This window comes from Mesoplodon densirostris, chromosome 2 (assembly GCF_025265405.1).
Source record: "Mesoplodon densirostris isolate mMesDen1 chromosome 2, mMesDen1 primary haplotype, whole genome shotgun sequence".
NCBI lineage: Eukaryota > Metazoa > Chordata > Mammalia > Artiodactyla > Ziphiidae > Mesoplodon > Mesoplodon densirostris.
In genome coordinates, this window is record NC_082662.1 from 39,524,503 (window position 1) to 39,552,420 (window position 27,918).

Genomic DNA, 27,918 nt, shown 5'->3' on the forward strand with positions numbered 1-27,918 from the left:
ATGAAGGGACCCTAAATGAACAGAAGTCTGAGAGCAGTTCTGCAAAGGAGAAGCAGAGGCTTTTTGTCAATCAAAGCTTGTATGATATCACACCCTTGTGTCCCCTCACCCCTACAGACTTGTCACAGAGATACCCTTCATTTCCCAAGACCTGGTAGCTAAAATGGATGGCTGCATTTAATCACTCAGCTCTGGACCTCCATTAGGCGAGAATGCACTGCAAGGGGCAAAACAAACCAAAAAAAAAAAAAAAAATTAAGTGTGCAAATCAGTGGTTTTTAGAATATTCATAAGGTTGTGCAACAATCAACACTATCTCACTCCAGAATATTTTCATCACCCTAAAAAGAAACCATGTATCCATTAGTAGTCACTCTGTATTCCTCCCTCCCCCTAGACCCGGGCAACCACTAACCTACTGTCACTATGGATTTGCCTATTCTGGACATTTCATATAAATGGAATCATACAGTATCACTCAATCTTTTGGTCTGGCTACTTTCACTTAACACACCATTTTCAAAGTTCTTCTGTATTGATACTTCATTTCTCCTCATGGCTGAGTAATGTTCTATTGTATGGATATGCCACAATTTGGTTGTCTATTCATCAATTGATGGGACACCTGGATTGTTAACACTTTTTGGCTATAGTGAATAGTCACGTACAAGTTTTTGTATGGACACGGGTTTTCAGTTCTCTTGGATATATACCTATGAGGGGAACTGTTGAGTCATAAGTTAAACTTCTTGGGAATTCCCCAAAGGTCCAGTGGTTAGGACTCTGTGCTTTCACCACCATGGCCCTGGGTTCAATCGCTGGTCGGGGAACAAAGATCCCACAAGCTGTGTGGCATGGCACCCCCCAACCCCGCCAAAAAGAAGGTTAAACTTGAGAAACTGCCAAACTGTTTTCTGAAGTGGTTGCACCATTTTAAATTCCTGCCAGCAGCGTATGAGGGTTCTAATTTCTCCACATCCCTGTCAACACTTGTTATTGTCCATCTCTTTGATTACCATCATCCTTGTAGTATCTCATGGTGGTTTTGATTTACAGTTCCCTAATGACTAATGACATTGAGCATCTTTTCATATGCTTATTGACCATTTATATATCTTCTTTAAAGAAATGTCTACTTGAATCCTTTGCCCATGTTTAATTGGGGCACTTGTCTTTTTATTGTTATGGGGCACTTGTCTTTTTATTGTTAAGAGTTCTTTATATATTAGACACTAGTTGCTTAGATATATGATTTGCAAATATTTCCTCCCATTCTGTGGGTTGTCTTCTTTACTTTCTTGATAGTGCCCTTTGATGCACAAAGTCTTTAATTACGGTGAAGTCCAATTTATCTTTTTTTGTCATCTGTGTTTTTGATGTGTAAGAGACCACTGCCTAATCCAAAGTCACAAAGATTTATACCTAATCTTTTCTCCTAAGTGTTTTATCTTTTAGCTCTTACATTTAGTTCTATGATACATTTTGGGTTTTTAAAAAAAAAATTTATTTATTTTTGGCTGCATCAGGTCTTAGTTGCAGCATGCGGGATCTTTTCGTTGCAGTGCGTGGGCTTCTAATTGCAGCGCGCAGACTCTAGCTGTGGTGCACGGACTTAGTTGCCCTGTGGCATGTGGGATCTTAGTTCCCTGACCAGGGATCGAACCCAAGTCCCCTGCATTGGAAGGTGGATTCTTAATCACTGGACCACCAGGGAAGTCCCTAAGATACACTTTGAGTTAAGTTTTGTATATGGTGTGAGGTGGGGGTCCAACCTCATTCTTCTGCATGTGGCTCACCAGTTGTCCCAGTACCATGTGTTGAAATGACTATTTTTTCCCCTTTGAATGGTCTTGAGACCCTTGTTGAAAACCAACTGACCATAATTGTAAGGGTTTATTTCCTGGCTCTCATTCATTGATCTACATGTTTAATCTTATGTTAGTACCTCACAATTTTGATTAGTACAGCTTCGTTGTAAGTTTTCAAATTGGGAGGTGTACTTCAACTCTTTTCTATTCTTTCAAGGTTATTTTAGCTGTTCTGGATCCCTTGCATTTTCATATGAATTTTAAGATCATCTTGACATTTCTGTAAAAAGCCAGCTGGTACTGTTTATAGGGATTACACTGAACACATAGATCAATTTGGGAAGTACTGCCATCCATGAACACGGATGTTTTTCCACTTATTTAGGTTTTCTTTAAGTTCTTTCAATGATGTTTCATAGTTTTCACTGTATAGCTTTTGCACTTTTTTTTAAGCTTAGGCATTTTAGCATTTTTTATGCCATTATAAATAGAATGTCTTCATTTCATTTTCAGATTGTTCACTGCTAGTATATAGAAATACAACTGATTTTTGGTATCCTAATCTTTTAACCTGCAACCTTGCTGAACTCATTTACTAGCTCTAATAGTTTACTTCTTCTTTTCCAATCTGGATACCTTTTATTTCTTTTTCTTGCCTAAATGCCCTAGCTAGAACCTTCTGTACAATGATTAGAAGTGGTGAGAGCAGACATCCTTGTCTTCTTCCTGATCTTAAGCATTCAGTCTTTTACCACTAAGTATGATATTAGCTCTGGGTTTTTCATACCCTTTATCAGGCTGAGGAAGTGCCCTGATGTTCCTAGTTTATTCAGTGTTTTTTAACATGTAAGAGTGTCAAACACTTTTTCTGAGTCTACTGAAATAATCAGTAGATTATTGTCAGTTGATTTTTGTCCTTAATTCTATTAATATGGTTTATTACATTGATTTTTTAATGTTGAACCTCTTGGCATTCCTAAGATGAATTCTATTTAGTCATGGTTTATAATCCTTTTTATATGCTGCTGGAGTTGCTTTGCTAGTGTTTTGTTAAAGATTTTTATATCTATATTCATAAGGAATATGCCTTCATAAAATGAATTAGGAAGTGTTCTCTCCTATTTTTTGGAAGAGTTTGTGAAGGACTTGTGTTAATTCCTTTTACAATATTTGGTAGAATTCACCAGTGAAGCCAATTTCTTTACTTGTTATAGTTCTATTCAGAATTTCTACTTCCTCTTAAGTCAGTTTTGGTAGTTTGTGTGCTTCCAGGAATTTGCCCATTTCATCTAGGTTGTTTAATTTGTTAGCATATAATTATTCATAGTATTCCATCATTATTGTTTTTTATTTCTGTAAGGACTACAAGTAGTGTCCCCTCTTTCATCCTGATTTTAGTAATTTGTGTCTTCTCTCTCTCCCGTGTATGTGTGTGTGTGCGAGACTTTAACTATTTGTTCATCCCAATTTCTGGTTTCATTGATTTCCTCAATTGTTTCCTTTTTTTAAAATTTTTATTTATTTTATTTATTTATTTTTGGCTGCATTGGGTCTTCGTTGCTGCGCATGGGCTTTCTCTAGTTACGGCGAGCAGGGGCTACTCTTCATTGCAGTGTGCACGCTTCTCACTGCAGTGGCTTCTCTTGTTGCAGAGGTCGGGCTCTAGGCACACGGGCTTCAGTAGTTGTGACACGTGGGCTCAGTAGTTATGGTTTGCCGACTCTAGAGCGCAGGCTCAGTCGTTGTGGCACACAGGCTTAGTTGCTCTGAGGCATGTGGGATCTCCCTGGACCAGGGCTTGAACCCATGTCCCCTGCATTGGCAGGCAGACTCTTAACCACTGTGCCACCAGGGAAGCCCTCCTCAATTGTTTTCTATTCTCTATTTGATTTAATTCTGTTCTAATCTTTATTATTCCCTTCCTTTTGCTCGCTTGGGTTTAGTTTGCTCTTTTTTTAGTTTCTTAAGGTGAAAGAAGGGTAGGTTATTGATTTGAGAGCTTTTTTAATATAAATGCTTACAGTTATAAATTTCCCTCTTAGCACTGCTTTAGCTGCATTCCATAAGTTTTGAATTTTGTGTTTCTCTTTTTAACTCGAAGTATTTTCTAACTTCCCTTGTTTTCTTTTTTTGATCTATTGGTTATTTAGGAGTGTGTTATTTATTGTCCACATTTGTGAATTTCCCAAATTTCCTTATTTTTACTTTCTAATTTCTTTCCATTGTGGTTATAGACAACATATTTTGTATGATTTCAACCCTATTTATTGAGACTTGTGACCTAACCTGTAGTCTAGCCTGTATAATGTTTCATGTGTGCTTGAGAAGAATGTGTATTCTGCTGTTGTTAGACGGAGTGTTCTAGAGATGGCTGTTAGGTCTAGTTGTTTTATAGTGTTGTTCAAGTCTTCTGTTTCCTTGTTGATCTAATTGTTCTATCCCTAATCAAATTTCTTACCCCAAATGGCAATTACAATAAGGATCACAAGTGCTCACTACCTAACTCCTTAACCTAGTGAAACGCACATATTGTTGGCTCTAGCCTGAGAAGGCTGTAGAGTTAAGCAATTTCTTCTTAGCCTTCTTTATAATGTCATTTACAGAAATTAAAATGGAAAAACAAGTGAGTTTTATGCCTTGACTTCCTACTACACGATCATTTTAATTTTGCTATGAGAGTCTCCTTAAAAACTGATCTTATTCACATCCCTAACTTCAGCAAATGTCCTGAGTAAACTGAGAAATCACTGTAAGCAGGCTTTCTGTAGCTGGAGTGGCTAACAAACAAGTGGAAGTCTGTGATGCCAGACTCTTTTGCTTCCAATCTCTCCAGAAGTGAACCCCAATATTACTGCAGTTGGTTTTCATAGGCAACAGAAATCCACACTGCTGTGGACCTGAGTCTGGTTAAGTCTGTGGCTAAAGGAAGGAGAAGGAGAAAAAGAATACAGCTCCCCAAGATAGTCAAGCTGCTCCTTGGTCTCCCAGGAATTAGCAGAGCTGCTGAGCAGCATTTCCACCAGCCAAGTCTTGAACCCACAGGCTGCCACCCAACGACCTAGATAAGAGTGAGGGACTACTGATGCGCTGGGCTTATTGTCTTCCTTCTTTTTTTTTTTCTTAAAATATCTCAGATCCTGCAAGAGCCATCTTCTCCTGCCATTTCCACTCAAATAAACTTGAGTATCTGAGGCCAGGTCAGAGAGAAATGAAATGTTTCAAGTAGCTCTATCTTTGGATAATACTAATCCAATTCCTGCCTTCCTTTTTGCCCATAGATGTCCCACTGTTCAATATCCTTTCAAAGTCCAGCTCAAATGCCACCTCTTCCACAAAATCTCCCAACCCTCTTTCTCCATCAGAATTAGTTCTTCATGCACACAGCCTACTAGTGATACCTATGTCACAGTGATTTTATTTATCTTGGATATTTAACTGTGAAATGAAGAAAGTGTGGTGCAAAAGAAAAATGTGGGCTTTGAAACCAGGTAAAGTTGGATTCAAACTCTGACTGCATGACAGAGACAGACCACTAAGGACAAGATGATCATGTAAAGCACTAAACATTCTGTTAATATGAGTGTCTTTTGTCTATCCTCACCACTTTGTCCTCTTTGAGGGCAAAATCATTTTGTCATCTTTGTTTGCCTTCTGGCATGTCCATCAGCAGCATCATTATCATAATAATATTAGTAGATAACATTACTTATTATGTTCCAGCACTGATCAAAGTATATTAAATCACATATATTAACTCGAGTAATACTTTAAAAACCCTTAAGTAGATATTATTATTATCCTTATTTTACAAATAAGGAAACTAGGCAGAGAAAGTTTAAGTAACTTACCCTAGGTCACATATCTAGTAAGTGGTAGAGTCAGGATCTGAATCCTATATATCTGGCCCCAAAGCTTGCTCTCATGACCACCATACTATACCTCCACTCTAGCTATGGTTTTTGTCAATGAAAACAGTTGCCTTTTTAAGGAGTATATATGTAACACTTTGGCAGAATCTTACTGAGGCATGATTAGTTGTCCCCAGAATTTCACTTTCCATTAAAAGGAAAATAGGCTTTTCCAAACAAAGTCATAAGATCATCTTACAGAAAACATCCAACATTTTCTATCACTACCTCAACAGAATACTATTTAAGTACAAATTTTAGATAGTTTTTCTTCTGAAGTAAAAACAGTTCTGTTTAATCAAGCCTTCCTTAATATGACAATGAAGGCCAAGTTAGGCAAGCAGGAGACTACTAAAGAATTAAGTGATATTTTCAATTGAAAATCTCAAATTACTTTTCACAGATACCTAAAATCCAATAGCAACAGTGCAGGGCCTAGTCTGCTTACCATTTACATTAAAATCCCTGAAATAATTTCAGATGGTATTTCTCTTAAAGCAACTAACTGTTTTCTTTGTACTAATATTAATGGTCTAAGCCATGGTTCCTCATTTTACTGTACTTCAACTAACTGGATCTGAACTTTAGGAGGGGTTGATTTTCTATTAATCAATGTGGAAGTTTTCAAAAGGTTATACCCCCAGAGAAGACTTACACCACAGAGCAAGCATAACATCCTTTCTTGCTACTCTCACGAATTAAGAATGCACCATCAGGTTTCCCATAAAGCAAGTCCTCTGCTTGTACTCGATTGATATCCTCAACAAACCAGGTTTTCTCATCATAATGGGGCAGGTTTTCATCTTCCTCATTGATAAAATAGGTCCTAAAAATTAAATGTTAAAATATTATTCTAACAATCAGTTTACTTATATCTAAAAGCAAATTCATGAATAAAACTCTCTTCTAAATCTTTAACCACAAAATGACAAAGTGGAATTGCAATTAGTTGGATTTTTTTTAACAACTTTATTATTTGCTATCATGCAGAAAGCACAGAATTCACATATCTCATCCAATAACCTGACACATGAATGTCTGAATGAGCAATGCTTAAGCATCCAGGTTTCATATGGTTCAGCAGGCCTTTGAACTCAAGTGCCTATAGGGTATTCTTGAGGCAATTCAATTTAAAGAGGTGCAAAGTTCTTGATTCAAATGTCCTCAAGTAACAAAGAGAACCAGCACTCAGTATGTATTAAGAAGTCCCATGTCTTATCCTGGAAACAAAGCCCTCTGACAGAAAGGTACAGAGAGAACTTACTCAGCAGCATCCTCATTCTTGATTCCCAGCCAGGCATTTAGGCGCTTCTGTCTTACTCCTTTGTGATTGAGCCACCTGCCAGAGGGAAGACACCAGTGTCAGTGTCTATGCAAACTCTGCCTGGACAAAGTAGACACATCCAAGCCAACCAAACTTCCAGGGTCCAGGAACTTATTTTCCCCAGTCCCACTAAGAATGGCCAGAGATTTCCCTAAACTTGTTTCTCCATTACTTTTCCTTCAACTTTTTGCAAAAAGGTAGAAACACAGAAAGCTACTTGAAATTAGGCACTTCTCTCACTTTTCACTTTCCTTTTCTAGAAGGTTATATAACCACAAGCACACATATACTTGCACTCAAACACAATGGGACACTTGTTTCTGAAATCATTAGTTAGGTGAGCATGGTGTCACATTTGCAATCTCCACTAAGCCAGAGTATGCAATCCCTCACTGGCCTACTACATTGAGTTAAATTCTAAAACAGAATTTCAAGGTCTATTTTTGCACCTAAGCAAGCCACAAGAAATTCAGGGTGGCAATCTGAGTAATTAATACAAATCTACTTCATCACCAGGTAAATCACAGTATTTCAAAATATACCAACATTTTAGACGTAAAATGAAATAAACCATTTCATCTCCTTCCACTGAGATGGACGATGGCCTAAAACTTCAGTGGAGTATAAAAACTCTTTCATTCATCACCATCCTCCAACCAGGCCCCTGATCATTCAGGTGTCATCATAAACATCTCAGGGAAGACTACCCTAAACTGTCCCAACTAAGGCAGTCCACCAGTCACTCTACACTTTTCTTTATTTTATCATCTTCATAGTACTTGCCTGCAATTCATGTTTTTTAATGGTTTTTTTTTTTTTTTTTTTGGCCACGCTGCGTGGCTTGTGGGATCTTAGTCCCCAACCAGGGATTGAACCCGGGCCACAGTAGCGAAAGCGCTGAGTCCTAACCACTGGACCATCAGGGAACTCCCTGAAATTCATTATTTTCACTTGGTTATGTTTGTCTCCCCAGCTAAAATGTAAGCTGCTTTAAAGAAAGGGATCTGTCCTGCTCATGGCTATTCCAAACGCTGAAAACAGTGCCAGCACATGGTAGATATTCAATAAATAGTCAGTAAATATCTGTAGGTGGGCCACTTTTAACAAAGTCTTCAGGGTCAACTCCAAGGTCATCTTGTATCTCCCTCTAACCCCAAGTACACTAGATAACTTGGCATTGCACCTAATTTTAAAGTTATTTTAAGACAGATTACACAGCCTTTCTCAATAAGACATGTTCTTCAGTTAACCTGGATTTCATTTTGTATGCTTTAGTGAAACTGGAAAACAACTAAGATATGATCATGATAGAATTTATTTAGTAACAAACCCCATCCTACACTATCACATCTCTTAGCAAAATATCCAGATACCCTCCTCTAAACACTCTTAACATCCAAAGTTTTCTATCCTTGAAGAACTGATCTTTCCTTTATTAAATAAAGAGACGAGCACACTGGGTAAAAGGCTTAAAATGAACAAACTTCACCACATTTTCTCTTGAGTCCCCATTTTCTTGTAAACCACCAACCTCTGTAAACTGAGCCTCCCTTTCTGCCACAAGGAATGTTAAGACACCCAGGAAAATCCAGGCGAAAGAGAAGAATACTTTGGTTCACGCTCTATCTATGATGGTCTTTGCCTTCTGACACAGGCAACTTTTCTAATCTCCCAAAAGTCCATTTCAAATACTACTATATAGTTCTGACTCCTTAAACATCTAATAACAATGCCAGGAACTGACTAGCTTCTAAAAATGATTTTTAAAAAGCTCAAGTAAATTTAGCATGTTAATTCATATTTAACTTACTGTTATTGAGTAATGCCACATATAAAACAGTACATTCTAGGGGAAAAACCTGAACAAAGCATCAAAGACCTAACATCCAATTCTCATTCTGTCACTAACCGTGTGTTTTTTTTCTTTGTTTATTCTAAAAAAGATATGAAGTTGAAGTTACAACATAAATTCAGTACACATAGGATGAACTTATTTTCTTTATGTTCAATTTCATCTTCAACATAAAATCCCTCATCAAACTATCATTTTGTTTACTGTGTACTATGACATTTCGTACTATGACATTTCGCCTAATTTGTATCAGTTAGGGCTTTGGCTAGAAGCAGAAGGCACAGTCAAACTGGTAGTTGAGGAGAGTTTACTATTTACAAAGGTCTTGAGATGTTTTAGAGAAACTCCCTGGGGCTAGCAATAGTGGGAAGACATAACCTCTCTTAGAACTGAAGAATCAGTTGGAGACAGCAGTGACTTGAACCCAGAGAGTATCGTATGGAGGGTGCCACCTTTGGTAGAGAATGAGGACACAGCCAACTCACTGTGATCACACAGAGAGGAAGCCAGAAAATAAATATTCTTACTTCACTCTCCTCCTGCCCTCTCATCTCCTGCCAGTGCCTCCAAATGGCCAAAACTAATTAGAAGCTAGAGGGCAAATAGATCCATTTTCTTAGGCACAGAGCAGGGCAGAGAAAGATGAAGAGTAGAAACTGTGAGGGCAGATGGAAAATTCCAGCACACCCTTTGAAATGGATTAACTTTAAGTGGACTTTTTTTTTCCAGGACCTATCATCCTCAGATAAAGAGATGGCTTCCTGTACTCAAGGAGTGTTTACCCAGCATAAGAGAATGGGACTTTTAATGGCTTATTTAGGATACATTTCAATGTAAGATTAAACTAACTTTTGTAGTCACAATGTTTACCTTTACTGAACAATTACTGACACAGTAATAATACCCTTCAGAATTCCTCATACACACGGCTGCCTCATCTTGCCTCTCCAATTTTACTTTCAGGAAGTTGACTTTTTGGAGCTATGTGTAAGATGACATTTATTCAAATTAAGTTTCATGATATTCAATTTGGATCATAGTTTCAGTCTCCTGAGATCTTTCTGGAGCCTGATATTTTATCATCTATCTGATCAGGTACTTATCCCACCCAGCTTTTTAAAATATGATCAGCTGCTAATGACGATCCAATCACTGATAATAATGTTACTTTGGGCATAGCTGTGGATGGACTGATGCACACTACACAGAGCCTACTCTAGGGTGGCAATAAGTCATAGTTTATTAGTCAGGTTAGACTAAGTTGTGTTATGGCAAATTATTCTTTATTTTGAATTCAGGTTTATGAATACCAAGAAAAGTAAATGGTAATCATGAAAACTAGCTCCTGATGAAAAAGAATTGCAAATGAACTCCTTTTTTTTTTTTTTTTCGGTACGCGGGCCTCTCACTGCTGTGGCCTCTCCCGTTGCAGAGCACAGGCTCCCGACGCGCAGGCTCAGCGGCCATGGCTCACAGGCCCAGGCGCTCCGCGGCATGTGGGATCCTCCGGGGCCTGGGCACGAACCCATGTCCCCTACATCGGCAGGCGGACTCACAACCACTGCGCCACCAGGGAAGCCCTGAACTCCTTTTTTTGAAAAGGAATTTTAAAGGCTTTTAGGGAATTCCCTAGCGGTCCTGTGGTTAGGACTCCGCGCACTCACTGCCGTGGGGCCTGATTGGGGAACTAAGATCCCGCAAGCCCAATGGCATGGCCAAAAACCAAAAATAAAGTAAAAATAAATAAAGTATTTTATATTTAAGAAATATTTTATTCTATATTTAAGAAATGAAATTCTGCATTTAGGCATTCAAGAATATTCTAGAAACAGTACATTGGAATCTCAGCAGAAAATCTCAAAAAATCCTTATGGGCTATACAGCAGGAAGTCAGGGAAATGTCCACACGCAAAAGGGACCTGATAAACTAATGACAGTCTCTCGTTGGGTGCTGCAGAATTCCAACCTATTCCAACTTCAACACAGGACCAAAGAGAGATCATATTCAGTATCATGCAGCAATACAACCAGTCTCTTTCAGGACTGACTGTACAATTTCAGCATTAGAGCAGATCAAGCCTACCAATCCTAGTATTGTCTTTGTTAGAAACATCAAAGCATGGACTATGGGACAGTGGACTATCCTCCCTGAAGCAATACTTCCAAAAGAGGCAATGGTTTTCTGTGTCTCCTTAAATATCCTAGCAAGATACAAGCAGGTCATGGCTTATCATCCATGATAAATTCTAAATATAGAGCTAAATTCTCTTATATTTAGCTTACATAACTTGTTAAAGGAACTTTCAAGGTCTGGTTTGCCACCCTTAGTCATGCACCTAGGAACGGTAGGTTTCTTAATATCTCATCACTTTCCAGGGCAAAGAAGTGCTTCCATTCATTCCTTTGGTCCCTAGCACAGCCTTCTTGGGCCTTTCTTCAGCTTCATTATATGACCCGAACCATATAAGCATTCCAAGAGCAGACACATCCTGCTTTTATACAAGGGCACCTCCCTGCCTTGCTTCTAAAGCTCTTCTGTATGCTATGTGTACTTCCTTGACTTTTTTTGGCCACAATAGCAAACTGAAAGATCTCTAGAGAGGAGTGCTACTAAAAATTACTCAGTATAGTGTAGTTATAATTGTTTGCTCCCAAAACAATCACCTTAAATTTTCCTCTACTGAAACTCAACAGCCAATGTTCCAACCTCTAAGCTTATATTTTATCCCCTCTCTCTTTCTGACACAAAGAAACCCTCAGAGGTCTTTACTCTGTCTCCTCCTGCCAAGAGTTTGAACTGAGTGTGTTACATGCATGAAAGTCACCCATAAACATATTACATAACAGTCTATTCATTACCTAGAACTAAACCTAATATATTTTCCTTTCTCATGGATTTTCTCCTTCTATGAAACAGTCATCTGGCCTAAAACCCTTAATCCACACATCTTGTTCTGACAATATATCTTTCTATCTATATTTAGATAATATCCCTATATCTAGCTAAATCACAGTTTTCCATCACTCCTCAGGTGTGCCATTTTTCATACCTGCTATCAACAGTAATATTTCTATTACTTAAATATAGAATCTTATTTCTTAAATATAAAAACCCTTTAACGGACTATTCTGTATACTTCTTTGTAGGCCCCCACTGTTAGTGCCCTTGCCTTTGAGGGGTAATTTCTGTTTCTATGGTTCTTCTATGTAGCCGAAGATTCTGGGTTTTGTGTTTTAGGCACACATTAATGAATTTGTACCTTTAAAACTCAACCACTTTGCTCATTTGTATGGATTACAGTCTCACCTTCTGACTGGCCCCACACGCTTGACTTCAGGTAGACTCTGATACCCCAACTACTAACAGGACTGCTTTCCTAAATTCTTACTATCTCACTGGCCAGTTCTCAATGACAAATCTCTGCTTCTACCTCTAAGGTCTCTAGCGCAGTAGGAATCAGGTGGTGGTGGATCCCTCCCACATAGTCCCAGAATACTTACACAAGGTGCTGATCTCGGATCTTGCGCAGCTGGATCAGGTCGGGTTTGATACTGTTCATTTTTTTATCTATTTCCCGGTTGTCCAAAGCTTGTTTCTTCAAATCCTGCTCTAGACGCATTTTGCTATCATGAATCTCACCCAGACGTGATTTCAATTTGTCATAGTTCATCATAATTCTGTGAAAATATTTGACATATTAAGGCTAAAACACGAACCAAGCAGGAGCTTTCTACAGTATGAACACAGTCCTAACACCTGAAGTGTGGTGGACATCTGCTGTTTTTGCCTAGCACATATCCATTCCTACTCTTCTGGGAGCAGCACCCTCATGTTCCCTGCCCCCATCTCAGATTCACAGGTGAACATCCACACCACCCAGCCTGGCCAATAAGAGTGTTCCATTCCTGGTGGTGCAGTGGTTAAGAATCCGCCTGCCAATGCAGAGGACATGGGTTTGAGCCCTGGTCCAGGAAGATCCCACATGCCCTGGAGCAACTAAGCCTGTGTGCCACAACTACGGAATCCTGTGCGCCACAACTACTGAAGCCTGTGTGCCCTAGAGCCTGTGCTCAACAAGAGAAGCCACAGCAATGAGAAGCCTGCACACCACAATGAAGAGTAGACCCTGCTCACCCAAACTAGAGAAAGCCCATGAGCAGCAACAAAGACCCAATGCAGCCAAAAATCAATAAATTAAAAAAAAAAAAAAAGTGTTCCATTCCATCCTATCCCTGCCTCAGGCCACAATGACTTGTTCAGAAATGGGAATAATACCCAAACTGACCCAATGAGAGTCAAATCTAGGACTCTTACTAGAAATATTGTAAACAGAGATTCTCTCTTTCCACTGGGACTAAGTTGTGAACATGTGATTCTAGGACTCCCAGCAGCTAATATTGCTACCTCGTAGGGAAAGCCTGCCTGATGATGAAGCCAACATAGAGAAAAACTGAGCCAAAAGACACAGCATGAGGAGAATCCTGATGATCTTGTTTGGGCCCTGGATCCAGCCATGACTGAACAAGTAAAGCTGGGTTACTGTGTGAATTAATTGTGGTAATACATGTAAAAGGACTAAACTGTGCCTGTGACATCTTGGTAAGCACTCAGTAGATGATGGCCCTAAGCTTTTCCAGCACACAAAGTTTTGCTGTGCTCTGAATCCTAAGGCAACAACTGTCCACATTACTCATTTGTCACTCAATAATATGTAGTTTTATATTACTATTAAAATATCATCATGATACTTTAACTCCCTTTGCAACTAAACTATAAGTTCTTTTCTATTTCTTCATTATTAGTAATAACTGTCACTTACTGATACCATATGTCAAGATACACACACACACACACACACATACCTTTCTCTACCATAAATGTGTGTGTGTGTATCACTTAGTCCTCATAGCATTTCAACAAGGTTTTATCCACAGTTTTATGGAGGGAGCAATAGGCTCAGAGAGTTAAGTAACTCACTCAAGGTCACACAGCTAGTAAATGGTTAATATAGCATTTAAGCCCACAGTTTTATTCATGAAGCTATACTGCTTCACAGCACTTAATACTATTCTTAGGCACACAGAAGTTCACTAACACTTTGGTGCTAATATGAGAAATAATTTTGCTTTTCCCTTGCATGTGATTCATTTTTATTATTCACTTTTTCACTCCTCAACCCCATGTTATTTGGCTCATTTTCTAATACTCCACTAAATTTGCTTTGATAAAGGTTCCCAATATTCTTTTAGTTGCCAGATCCAATACTTCTCACGCTTCTCACTCTCTGTGTAATCTCATCCTTAGTATCTACCATCACCTACAACACTTTGGCCTCCCAAATGCTTTCTGTACTGTGAGTTCCAAATCCAGATAACCAGCCTGCCTCTCAGACAACTCCATTTGGGTTTTCACAGGAACCTCAAAACTCATTGGTTCCAACCCTGAACTCCCCTCATGTACTTCCCATTTTGGTGAATTACACATCCCTTCGTCACTAATATCAGAAATCTAGGAATAATCTTTGGCTTCTCCCACACCTGCCAGATCTGGTCAGGCACCAAGTCCTCAGCATTTCTATTACTCCCCCTCCTTTCATGCCATTGCTCTGGTTCAGGCCTTCACCATCTTTTAACCTGATGACCACAAAGACGCAATCAGTCACCTGCAACATGCAGGCTGGTCTTCCTGCCAATGGTCTTGCTCTGCCTTCAACTTATTCTCAGACTGCTGCCGTTGGTTTTCAGTTCAACAGATATTCCATGGGCACCACTATGTACTCTCAGGCACCATAAATCCTGCTGGAGCTATCAGGGAATATAAGCCACCACCCTTACTCTCAACAAGCTCAAAATTCAGTGAGTGTGACTTTCAGTAAATGTTACACTAGGGATCAGGATAGATGCTGTAGGGGTGGGAATAAAAAGCCCCTAAACCAGTCTAGGGAATCAGGGAAAATTTTCCAGTAAGTTGTATCTAAACCGAGTCCTAAAGGATGAGCCGGGGTCAACAATTTTGGAGGACGGAGAAAGAACGCAGAAGAGAGAAGGTTCAGCTTGGTGCCATTAGTGGGAACAGCAAGTAATTCCATATGGCAGGACTGTCAAGTTTGAGGGCGTAAAAGCAGACATGTCAGAGATTATTGGAGAAGAAAAGACGTCTCCGCTCACTGATGCACTTGGAGGTATTAGGTAGATTTACCGTTCAATTTCCTTTTCATTCCCCTCTTTCCGAAATCGCTCAATATATTCTTTGCTATGTTGTTCTTGTGTATGACACTGCTCTTCAAATATTTTAATTGTTTCATTAAAAGCTTCAATTGCAGTCCTCTTCATCTGTATTTCCTATAAAAAAAAGAAAACACACATACTTCATTACCTTTGTATTTTTTGTAACCTTAGGCTTAAAACAAATCTTACAATTCTTGTTATGATTCCATATAATATCAAATTAAGGGGACCAAAACAAACCCTTCTACCCGTATTACTTGTATATAAAATACATCATTCAAACCCTAAAATAAAAGAAAAATAACTATTAGCTGAAATATAGTTGAGAAACACAGAAAGGCCTCTGAGTTGCTAAGAGAGATTAACCCTGAATATCTTGAAGACAAGGATAAAGCTCTGCCTTTGTAACTAATGTGGTGCTGACCCCAAAAGGTGCTGAACGAGTGAAGAGACAGAGCAGAGGAGCTCATGCACCAACCTGCAAAGCCTTATTTCCAGAAAAGCCCGAGAGTCGACTTATACTTACTTTCATTTCTAAAGCATGGCGCTTTCTAAACAGATTCATTAGTAGATTAATCTGATTAGAAGCAGAAAATGCAAAGGGGAAGAATAGCTGCTAAAATGAGATGCAGAATAATAAGAAAAACTAAAAACTCCACAAAACAGAAGCCCAGGAGGCCAAGCCGTTCACACTAGGGTAAGTGGTCCTCCGCATTCCAATGAGCTCTGAATGTATTTGTACACTTTAGCTTATGAATCATGATTCTCCTAAAATCTTCAAAGAGGGTTAAATTTTGTTCAACTTACTTTAGAAAATCAAGAAGTATGTGTAAAGGTCTAGAAAGATTGCAATCCTGAATGTTTACAATTTTAAAAGGTTTGGTGCTTATGGGATAATTCAACTATTTAGCACTGATTAATTTCAACAAATGATTATTGAGAATCCACTGTTTAGAAAGTACCACCTGGTGTTAAAGAGATTCATAAAACATGGGGCCTGCCCTCCAGGATTCAGAATATACAGGCAAAATAGATTTCTGAACTTTTATAAGGTTTTGTTTCATGTCATGATAGAGGCAATAAAGTTACTTACTGCTTTACAGAGACTTCATGGACGAGGCAACATCTGAGCTAGGTCTTAACTGAGAAGAAAATTCAGTATTGCACATAGAAGGCATGGCATGACATATACATGAAATAATAGTGGATGTTAGGGATCAGCAATTGCTCGGTAGGGCTGGAACATAAGGGGATTAGCAGATATGGGACACTAGAACCTTGTGATGTTTCATACAGCTGAGGTTACGTCATACATATCTCAAGTAGTATTGTAATCTTATTGTAATGCCCATATCTAAATATCTAGCTATAAATTCTACAACTCTCAAATTATAGTCTTGGCTCCCTTGCAAGGTTAGAAATTACCTATTAAAAGTTCTGGCCCTGTATCTTCAAAGGAAACACTAAAAATTTGACTTTACTGACACTGTTGTGTGTGTTGGTAGGTAGGGCAGCAAAGGAAAAAGTATTCGGTGCCGCTGCCAAAGCAGCAGCTCCCCAACAAACAACGCCATTATACCTACCACCAAAACTGTAACCCTACCTTTATTTATACCTGCTCTCCTTTCTTTTCTCTTTTACCTACATGTGCTCTGGGTCTCACCTCCTTTTGCTTTCTCAGGCACTTCATCTCATCACATCAACTAGCCCCTCTTACAGTATTCACTCTCCCAGTTTAAGGTTCCTTCTCATCGGCATACACACAAGCTCTAGTAACACCACTTTGAAAAAAAAAAGTTCCTTAACCTTAATTTCTCTTCCAGTCACAGTTAAGCTTCTTAAAAAAGTTGTTTAGGGCTTCCGTGGTGGCGCAGTGGTTGAGAGTCCGCCTGCCAATGCAGGGGACATGGGTTCGAGCCCCGGTCGGGGAAGATCCCACATGCCGCGGAGCGGCTGGGCCCGTGAGCCATGGCCACTGAGCCTGCGCGTCCGGAGCCTGTGCTCCGCAATGGGAGAGGCCACTACAGTGAGAGGCCCGCATACCGCCAAAAAAAAAAAAAAAAAAAAGTTGTTTATATGGGTTCTCTCTCTTTCCTCATCTCTCATTCATACTGCAACTCGCCCTGTTCTGGCTTCTGTACTCACCATTCCACAGAGACTGCTCTTTCCAAGGTCACCAATGATCTCATTGCTGAATTCTTGTCTCTAATCCCAAACCATCGCTAAATCCTATCACTTTGGGCTTCCCTGGTGGCGCAGTGGTTGAGAGTCCGCCTGCCGATGCAGGGGAGGCGGGTTCGTGCCCCGGTCTGGGAGGATCCCGCGTGCCGCGGAGCGGCTGGGCCCGTGGGCCGTGGCCGCTGGGCCTGCGCTTCCGGAGCCTGTGCTCCGCGGCGGGGGAGGCCACAGCAGTGAGAGGCCCGCATACCACAAAAAAAAAAAAATCCTATCACTTTGCCTCCTAATTATATGTAATCCAGATGCCAAACATCCCCACATACAGCCTATTCTCACCCTGTGCCAGCTCTGATTCAGGATACACCATCTCTTCCCATTCTCTGGGAAGAATTCGATTACATCAAAGCAATCTAGATTTTATCTAAGATTTAACAGAAAAAAACAGAGGTCTATAACACTTAGAAACACTGTAACACAAACAGAGGTCAATTCTTTAATCTCCCTTTAACACCCATTGTCCCAGCACATCTCCTAAACTGCTAATCACTGGATCCCTTTGGATCCCTCCCTCTCTTCCTCTACCTCCCAAAGCGTTAAGCCTCCAAGGCTCTTCTCTGCTCAGCCCCATCTCAGGCCTTGCTCTCAATTCTCACACAGAGGAATTAGCCCTCTTCTAGCTTTGACCTCGTGGCTTTTTTGGTTGCTTCCATCCACCCCCATTCCCAGCTCCCCAACCAGGGATTCCAATTCCAGAACCCAGTCTCTTATCAGCTGCTCAGAACTCATATTCTGCTGTTAAAGACCCCATATTACTGGGCATGTGTGCAGCACGTGGAGCTTTCTCTGCTTTCTCCAGTCATGACAAGAAAGCAGAAATGCAGCTCTACACAAACCAAAGCCATATGCAAAAGTGGCCATTTTTTCTAGCCTCCATTCACAGGAGGGTTAGCCCTCCCCAAGATTCCAGTCCATACCATGAGTCTGACTTCACACCCTTGACAAGGGTGGAGTGCTTTGGTTCATTATCTTGCATAAATTCATTCAACAAATAATTGAACACTAACTATATGCCAGGCATTATTTGAAGCATTTGGGATATGTAAGTAAACAAACTTAAAGATTTCTGCCCTCCTGAAACTTATAGTTTAGGGGGTTATACAGACAATAAATAATAGAACAAGTAAATAAATTACGTAGTTTGTTAGAAGGTAAGAAGTATTATGGAAAAAGAAAAGTAGAGTGGGAAAGGAGAAGTGAAATGTGAGCTGGAATCTCAAATAAAGTTGTCAAGTGAGCATCGCTGAGATGACAACATTTGAGCAAAGCCTTGAAGGAGGTGAGGTGCTTGGCCAGGTGCGTATCTCGGGGGAAAGTGTTTCAGGCAAGGAACTGGCTGGTGCAAAGACTCAAAGATAGGCAGCAGGTCTAGTATATTCGCGGAGCCACAAGGAGGCTAGTGTGGCTGGAGTACAGTGGGGAAGAGAGTTATAAGAAATGAGGTCAGAGAGGAAGAGGGACACAGATCATACTGGCATTGTAGAGAGAACTCTGGCTTTCATTCTATGTAAAACATGGAACCAGAGGTGGGTCTCAAACAAAGGAGTGCTATGATCTTACCTATGTTTTACAAGTATCACCTAGCTGCTATGTTGAGAACTGACCAGGGCAAGGGGAGTATAGATAAGGGCAAGAAGACCAGTTGGGAGGTTTCTGTGATAAATGACTGACAGTGGCTTAGATCAAGGTATTAGCAATGGATGTGGTGAGAAGGAGTAGGATTCTGGGTATATTCTAAAGGTAAAGTCAACAGGAATGCCTGATGGATTGGACGCAACATGTAAAAGAAAGAGACTTCAGGGCTTTTGACCTGAGTGAGAAGAATATTATAACTCTCAACTGAGATGGGGAAAGCAAAGGGTAGAACAGCCTTGACGTGGAATATCAGAGTTCAATTTTGGATATGTTAAGCTTGAGATATCTACTTAAACATCCAAGTGGGGCTGTTGAATAGGCAGTTGAATATATGAGTCTAGAGTTAAAAGAAGTCAGAAGAACCAGAGATAGAAGTTTGGGAGTTACTGACATATAGGTGGTATGTAAAGGCATGAGACTCTCACACCAGACAGTGAATGACTATCCAGAAAGGAGAACTGAACCATGGTCAAAGAGGAGAAATCAGCAAAGAAGACTGAGAAGGAACTACCAGGGAGGTCAAGCTCTCAGCTGTCTCTGCTTATTTCCAGATCCAAAAGTTCCATTTACGATTATTTATTATGGGTTTCTCTTCCACCTCTGATCTATAGAAATATTCACATTGCTTTTGCATACAGCCATGGGCTTTTAATGTTTATCATTTTTTAGCATGAGATATAACATAACAGTAAAGTACATAAAAAATACATAGCTTAACAAGTTATTATAAAATGAACATCCACTACCAGCACCCCAGAAATTCCCTGTGTATGCTTTCTGGATCACAACTCCCTGCCTTTTCCCACTCCACCTTCCCTGCCTTGGTGATAATATTATCCTGCCCTTTATGATGATCATTTCCTTGTTATTCTTTTTTTTTTTTTTTTTTTTTTTTTGCGGTATGCAGGCCTCTCACTGTTGTGGCCTCTCCCGCTGCGGAGCACAGGCTCTGGACGCGCAGGCCCAGCGGCCATGACTCATGGCCCTAGCCGCTCCGCGGCATGTGGGATATTCCCGGACCAGGGCACGAACCCATGTCCCCTGCATCGGCAGGCGGACTCTCAACCACTGTGCCACCAGGGAAGCCCCCTTGTTATTCTTTATGGTTTTACCACTTTATGCTCACAGCCAAAATTAAAAATTTAACATTTGCTTGGTTTAGTACCTTATAGAATACACTCACATTATATATATATTCTTTTGAATCTTTTACTCAATGTTTTTGTGAGATTAAACATAGTGTTATACGTTGCCCTTTAAATAAATATACACACACAATTATAGTAACCCATCACTGTTTTATTTGATGCAGAGGAAAGGGATTAAAGAATGCTATTTTGACTAATGCACATTATATTTAACAAATATTGTCAGAGTACTTTGCCCTTTTACAAAATAGGGCCTCATCTCTCCCTCTGTATTTCTAGAGTCAAATATAGTTTCATACCTAGACTAGGTATTCAATAAATGTTTTTGGATGGTTGTGCTAACCGTTTATACCTGATTCTCCCCCCCCCCCCACAAACACACACTCACACTCAAATATAGCTGTAGTTGCCAGTATCTGCATCTTATAGATGAGAACTTGAAGCATGGACAAGTGATGTCTCTCATGGGACATCACTAGTTTTTAACATAACCAGGATTAGAAAATAAATCTCCTAAATTCCAATTCAGTTCATTTTATATTTTTTAAAAAGGTAATACATGCCCAGAGAAAAAAATAAATCAAACAATACAAAAGAATAGTAAAGATTAAGTTCCCTACTCCTGCACCCTCACTGCCTTAATTATCTTCCCCAGAGAGTATGTCAGTTTTTGACCAGAGATATTCTGAGTACATATAAATATATAACACCTTCCAAATCCTTTTCTTAACCATAAATGGCAGTATACCACATATATTTTTCTTTTTTTAATTAATTAATTTATTTATTTATTTGGCTGCATCGGGTCTTAGTTGTCAGTGGGATCTTCATTGCAGCATGTGGGATCTTCCGTTGCAGCACACGGGCTTCTCTCTACCACATACATTTTTCTGTATCTCCCCCTTTTTTTTTTTTACTTAATATGTCTTAGAAACCACTCAAAATCAGTAAATGTAGACTGCCTTATTCTTTTTGATGGTTGTAGAATAATTTCATTTCATTTTGGGTTTTTTTGGGTTTTTTTAACATCTTTATTGGAGTATAATTGCTTTACAATGGTGTGTTAGTTTCTGCTTTATAACAAAGTGAATCAGTTATACATACACATATGTCCCCATATCTCTTCCCTCTTGCATCTCCCTCCCTCCCACCCTCCCTATCCTACCCCTCTGGAGATGGTCACAAAGCACCGAGCTGATCTCCCTGTGCTATGCGGCTGCTTCTAGTGCCACTAGCTATCTATTTTACGTTTGGTAGTGTTCATTTTGTTTTAAAAAGAAGAAATGCCATTTTTGTTATAGAATAATACATGCATATTATTATTTTTATTATTTCCTTCTTTCTATTTTAACTGTATTTTCCCAAAATCTCTCTAATTCTATCCCCAAACATCCCAGCATATTTTTATAAAGTCTTCTCCCTTCAGGTGAGTAGGTACACCCACAGCTGAAATCATGTACACACAATTCTAAATGCTGTCTCCTTTACCTGAAACTACATCATTAGCATTTCTCAGGTCATCAGGAATTCCTAAGAAGCACTTAATAACAGCAGTTGCCTCTGGGGAATAGGGACTTTTACTTTGTGTGATATAGTTCATAGAATTCAGCAACATTTATATTGAATTTAACATACATATTTATATAACCTTTTCACTTTTTAAAAATCAAGAAGTTTTAAAATAATTTCTGAAAACTATTCTAATAGCTGTATAACTTTCTATTATATGTATGATAATTTCACCATCCCCTAATGTTGACCACATATGTTGATTCCTCAGTAACTTTTTCCCCATTCTAACTCAAACACTAGCCTCATCACAGATAATGCACCTAGAAGAGGTAAATGAATACAGAAAAGCTGAAATCTGCAGTGTAAAAAAAGCATACACAGGGCTTCCCTGGTGGCGCAGTGGTTGAGAGCCAATGCAGGGGACACGGGTTTGTGCCCTGGTCCAGGAAGATCCCACATGCCACGGAGTGGCTAGGCCCGTGAGCCATGGCCACTGAGCCTGTGCGTCCGGAGCCTGTGCTCCACAGCGGGAGAGGCCACAACAGTGAGAGGCCCGTGTACCGCAAAAAAAAAAAAAAGCATACACACACAGGCACACCACAGACACAAGTATCAGAAAAGGGAAAAAAAGTTATTAAAATCATTCTGAATAACTAATTAACTAATAAAAGAAAACCTGAAAATAAAATGAAATCAAACATCTCACATAGAAAAATGGACCATTATGGCAATTCTGGCCACTGTAATCCCACACCTTTCCCCAATCAGCACTATATCTCATACCTAACCTATAATCCTCACAAGCCAGTATCCCCTAATAAACTCCTCCAGTCCTGAGGTTCCTGGTGCAGTCTCTACCTTTACACTGCCCACCACAGACACTAGCTTAGAAATAAGATCAAGGGCTTTGGGGCTGAGAAATCAAGAACATTAATTCTAGGGTCAAAACAAGGTACCATTAAGCACAGTAATACTGGAATACCCTTCACAGTTAACAATTATAAACTATAGACAAAGATATAAAAAAAACAAGTATTTCACATTATAGTCAAATTGTCAAAACACAAAGAGAGAATTTTGAAAGCAGCAAGAGAGAAGCAACCTGTCATATACAAATGACCCCCAATAAAATTAATAGCTGATTTCTCATCTGAAACATAGAGGCCAGAAGGCAGTGGGTAGGCATATTTAAAGCCCTGAAAGAAAAAAAAAAACTGTCAACCAAAAATTCTATAACCAGCAGTACTATCCTTCAAGAATGAAGGAGGAGAAATTAAGATATGCCCAGAAAAACAAAAGTTGAAGGAGTTTGTTACCACTAGACCTGCCCTACAAGAAATGCTCAAAAGACTCCTTCAGGGTGAAATGAAAGGACACTAGACAGTAACTCAAAGCTACATGAAGAGGGACTTCCCTGATGGTCCAGTGGCTAAGACTCCGAGTTCCCAGTGCAGGGAGCCCGGGTTTGATCCCTGGTCAGGGAACTAGATCCCATGTGCTGCAACTAAGATCCCACATGCGGCAACGAAGATCCCGTGTGCTACAACTAAGACCTGGTGCAGCCAAATAAATATTAAAAAAAAAAAAAAAGCTATATGAAGAAATAAAGAATACTGGTAAAGGTAACTGGATAAGTAAATATAAAAGCCTATATGATTTAAAGGACAAATGCATAAAACAATAATTATAAATCTATGCTAATTGGCAATGTATAAAAATGTAATCAGTGGCAGTAACAATATAAAGGGGGAGGAATAAAGATGTATAGGAGCACAGTGTTTACACCCTATTGAAAACTTATTCAATAATAAGTTGGTATTATTCAAACTAGTTTATTTGATATTAAAAGATATTAATATGAAAAAGAATATGTATACATATGTATAACTGAATCACTTTGCTGTACACCAGAAACTAACACAACTTTGTAAATCAAGGATACTTCAATTAAAAACAAAAAGATATTAAGACAGCTTAAACAACAAGGTCCTACTGTATCACACAGGGAACTATATTCAATATCTTGTAATAACCTATAATGGAAAAGAATCTGAAAAATAATTTATATATATAAATATACATATTTAAGAATTTATATATGTAAATCAACTATACATCAATAAAAAATAAAAATAAATTTAATTTTTTTTAAATTAAAAATGATATTAAGACAGCTAAAGATTGTCAGGTGAATTATAGAAAATTATAAAATTATAGAAAATCCGATACAACTATAATACTTATTGCATACTTATTGGCCTAAACAACAAAAATATACTAACCTGGGATGTTCTGGTATATTCTTCATATAGCCTGTCATACTCTTTACTCTTTTCCTGATACTGAGAGTGATACTCTTGCAGTTTTTTACCTACTGCATCAATGTTATCTTCTTTTACCAACTGATCCTATACAGGTAAACAAAAGAAATAAAGAATAGGAAACATAAACAGAAGTATTTTTATATAAAGTTAATAAACACATACAACAAGCTATTAAGGAATAGTAGCCACAAAATAAGTTCTAAAAATATCTTAAATCTTAAGTAGGAAATTTTAAATGTCTAAATTTCTTTTTTTTTTTCTAACTGATAAGCCTGGTAAGTTAGAATCAAATGATGTTGTTAAATAATGACTTGCCAATTAGCTATCAAGAGCTTGTGTAATCATGGGACTTCCCTGGCGGTCCAGTGGTTAAGACTTCACACTTCCACTGAAGGGGGCACGGGTTCGATCCCTGGTAGGGGAACTAAGATCCTGCATGCTGCGCAGCACAGCCAAAAAATAATTGTGTAATCATACCTGTTGGTATCTGGACACTGGGTACATCAGCTTCACATCAAGTTTGGGATTGTACTGAGCAAGAGATTCATGATGATAGTGGCTAATGAGCTCCACCACAGAATTAAATGTCAGAGGATCAGAAAAGCCATATTTACCATCTCGATGATAGATCTTTATTAGCTTATTATTGCCTCCCTTCCTGTGAACAAGACAACAACTGTTGATTTTTTTCCCAAAAAATTCTATTGAAGTACTACTTTCACATGGAGATATGAAATCTTGGTGTCACACTATAAACAAGTTTTTACTATGTTAATGAAACTGGAATGGGTAAAAAGGCACATGTTATGTGTGTAGAAGTATACATAATATCATTTTTTTACAACTATTTCTTTTGTCTATAAAATATCTTGGTTACTAAAGGTCAGCATACTTACACAGCCTCCAGTATCAACAAATTTAGCAAAAATAATCACACAAAAAAACAACACAAGTAAATTGTATCTTTTGTTTATTTTCTGAATGAATTTTTAAATTTAAATTCTATATCAGGAAGAACCGGGACAATCTCCTTGGGATCTAAAGATACGTGGTTGTGTGTCTGTGGAGGGAAGCAGAAGCAATCTCTACATGAAGGGGGATGATAACCATTTGTCACACATACACCAACACAGCACTCAAGGTTTTATTGTTAATGCACAAACATAATTAAGCTCCTTGAATGATTTATAACTGAGTAATTAATCTAACACCTTACATTATTTTTTCTTTTATATTTGCTTATAATTCTTGGAAATGACTATTTATTTAGGCTATCACAATACGTAAATGATTCAACTGTCATTCAACTGTTTTACAAAGTACAGCTTTTGAAGAGTCATTTATATTAGATAGATGTAATCTGATGCTTGAATAGTTTAGACCACTTTTGCTTACTGAGTCATATCCAATGGTCCCTTAAAAGATAATTTATAACCAAAACTTAAAATGGCAGTGTTTTACAAGTCCCATAAGGTATAATCTAAAACCAGAGCAGATGTATTCATTATATCATAGCAAAATACTGCACTATTCCCACTCAACTGTTCTTATAGCAGAAAGCAGACTTAATGGGGAAAAAATATGCTTCTGTATCTCTTTATGCCATGTCATTACACATGATAAATGAACCACTGGGATTTGTGAAAGGTCAAACACAATTGGTTTGAATCTGTGGATTGATTTAAATTTAATGCTCAGAAGGTCAGTATTTAGATGGATGAAGAACTATTCCTGTAAAATGTACATTAGAAGGATCATCTAATCATACGCAGTTTCTATAGGTGTAAATACCCACACATATACCCACAATAAATGCAAGCTGGTCTTTCTGCTAGAGAAAAGCTAAAAAGCACCCATTCATTCAAAAAAACTTATTGAACATCTACTATGTGCCAGGAACTGTATGAAGCACAGTGGACATAATGATAAGCAGGCCAGATACAGTACATGCTCTCACAGAACTTCCAGTTTAGGAGCATGAGGAATGTATCTCCGTCTTTATAAAGAGGATAAAGAATTTTTCATTAAGATAGAACATATAAAATAAACAACTAGATATATCAACTGGTATTAAGTCCTTTGGAAAAAAAATAAAGCAGAGTAAAGGGAAGAGATCATTATGAGGGTGGAGAGATTGCTATTTTAAACATGTTACACAAGGAAAACCACTCTGTTCAGGTGACACTTAGCAGAGCCCTAAATGAAATGAGGGAGCTAGCACAGCAGATATCTGGGGGAGAAGTTTTCCAGACAGAGGGAACGGCAAGTGCAAAGCCCCTGAGGCAGAAGCAAGCTTGGCATATTCCAGGCACAGCAATGAGGCCAGTGATGCTGGGGCTGAATGAGCAAAAAGGAGAGTAGTGGGAGACAAAGTAAAAGATATAAAAGGAGTTTAGATCATTTAATAGCCTGTGGGTCATCGTAATGGCTTTGGATTTTGCTGAGCAAGATAGGGAAACACAAGAGGGTCTGAGCAGAATGATATCATCTATTTCATGTTTTAAAAGGCTCATTCTAGCTGCTAGGTTGAGATGAGACCATTCAAAGTGGGAAGGGGTAGAGTGGAAAGATAATCTAGGCAAGACATGATGGTGTCCTGGACAAGGGTAGTAGCAGTGGAGACACTGAGAAATGGAGGGATTCTGAATATATGTTGAAGAGAGAGCTGACAGGATATGCTGTGGCCTGGATATGGATATGAGAGGAAGAGACAAGGTAAAGATGATTTCAAGGTTTTTATCTTAAGCAGTCAGAACGGAATTGTCATTTATTGGAGTGAAAAAGGATATCTAAAAGGAACATGTTTAAAGAGGAAAAAACATTTTGGTTTTAGACACGTTACATTTGAGATGCCTAGTGAACATCCAAGAGCAGAGGATCCTGCAGCCTATGTGAAGAATCTAAAGTTCAGGAGAAAGTTCTGGGCTAGATGTATAAAATCAGGAATTGTCAGCCTATGTTATTTGAAGATGAACATACTTGAATAAGAGAAAAGGTCCAAGGTCTAAGTCCTAGGGTACACCAATGTTTAGTGGTCAGGGAGATGACAAAGGAAACCAAGAGAGGGGAATTAATGAAGTAAATGGTATCCAAAAAAACAATTAAAAAAAAAGCATTTCAACAAAGAGGAAATAATCAACTGGGTAAATGATCTTGGGGCTTGGCAAAGTAGAGAATCACTAAGTGATCTTGACAAAATCGTTTCAGTGGAATGGTAAGGATGGAAGCCTGACTAGAATGGATTAAAGAGAATGAAAGAAGAGATAGAAGAAATGCCTATAGAGAACTGTCTTGAGGAATACTGCTGTAAATGGGAGCAGAGAAATAGGGAAACAGCTGGAAAGAGAAAGAGAGCAAAGGAAGTATTCTTTATTTACTATTCCTAAGTGAGAGACAGTATAGCATATTTATATACTGATGGGAACAGCTCAGTAGAGAGACAAAAACTGTTGATACAAAAGAAAGGACAAGATAATTCCTAGGGTGATGTCCTTGAGTAGGTTAGAAGGATGGGATGGGATCCAGTCCACAACGGGATCTTGGACAAGGACATGAGTGGAACAGGAAAAAGGCAGAGTATTCATATTCATGTTGACAGCTATAGCAACAGGAGCATGATGGAATTATGTCTTCTAACTGCTTCCATGTCCTCAGAGAAACAGGAAGCAGCTTGTTAAAAGGGAAGGAGGTGGGTTGTTGATCTGAAGAGAAAAAAAAGAATATGTGGAATTATCATCTAGGAAAAGTGAGAGAGCAAATGGATTGCGGAAATGCAAATTCAGCTGGGCAGTACTAAATGCCCACTTAAGATCAGCAGTCACAAAGTTAATGTAAGACCAATCAGCATGATGTATTTTTCTCCACATTCAGTTGCCCAGGTATAAGCAAAAAATAGATGGAGAGTTGAATTTAACAAGTGTTGGAATATAGTTAGACGACTACTA

The 27,918-nt window shown here is 38.8% G+C and overlaps 1 protein-coding gene across 1 annotated transcript in view; it reads right to left on the reverse strand.

Moving 5' to 3' along the window:
- The window catches only part of PIK3R3 (phosphoinositide-3-kinase regulatory subunit 3), an 83,348-nt gene that overhangs the window by 3,552 nt on the left and 51,878 nt on the right, over positions 1-27,918 (reverse strand). The window contains exons 4-9 of the mRNA XM_060089746.1: positions 24,452-24,632; positions 23,933-24,058; positions 15,092-15,234; positions 12,394-12,570; positions 6,981-7,055; positions 6,372-6,542 (exon numbers count right to left, since the gene is read on the reverse strand). Coding sequence (XP_059945729.1) covers positions 6,372-6,542; positions 6,981-7,055; positions 12,394-12,570; positions 15,092-15,234; positions 23,933-24,058; positions 24,452-24,632 — 873 coding nt within the window. The remainder of the gene's footprint in view (positions 1-6,371; positions 6,543-6,980; positions 7,056-12,393; positions 12,571-15,091; positions 15,235-23,932; positions 24,059-24,451; positions 24,633-27,918) is intronic.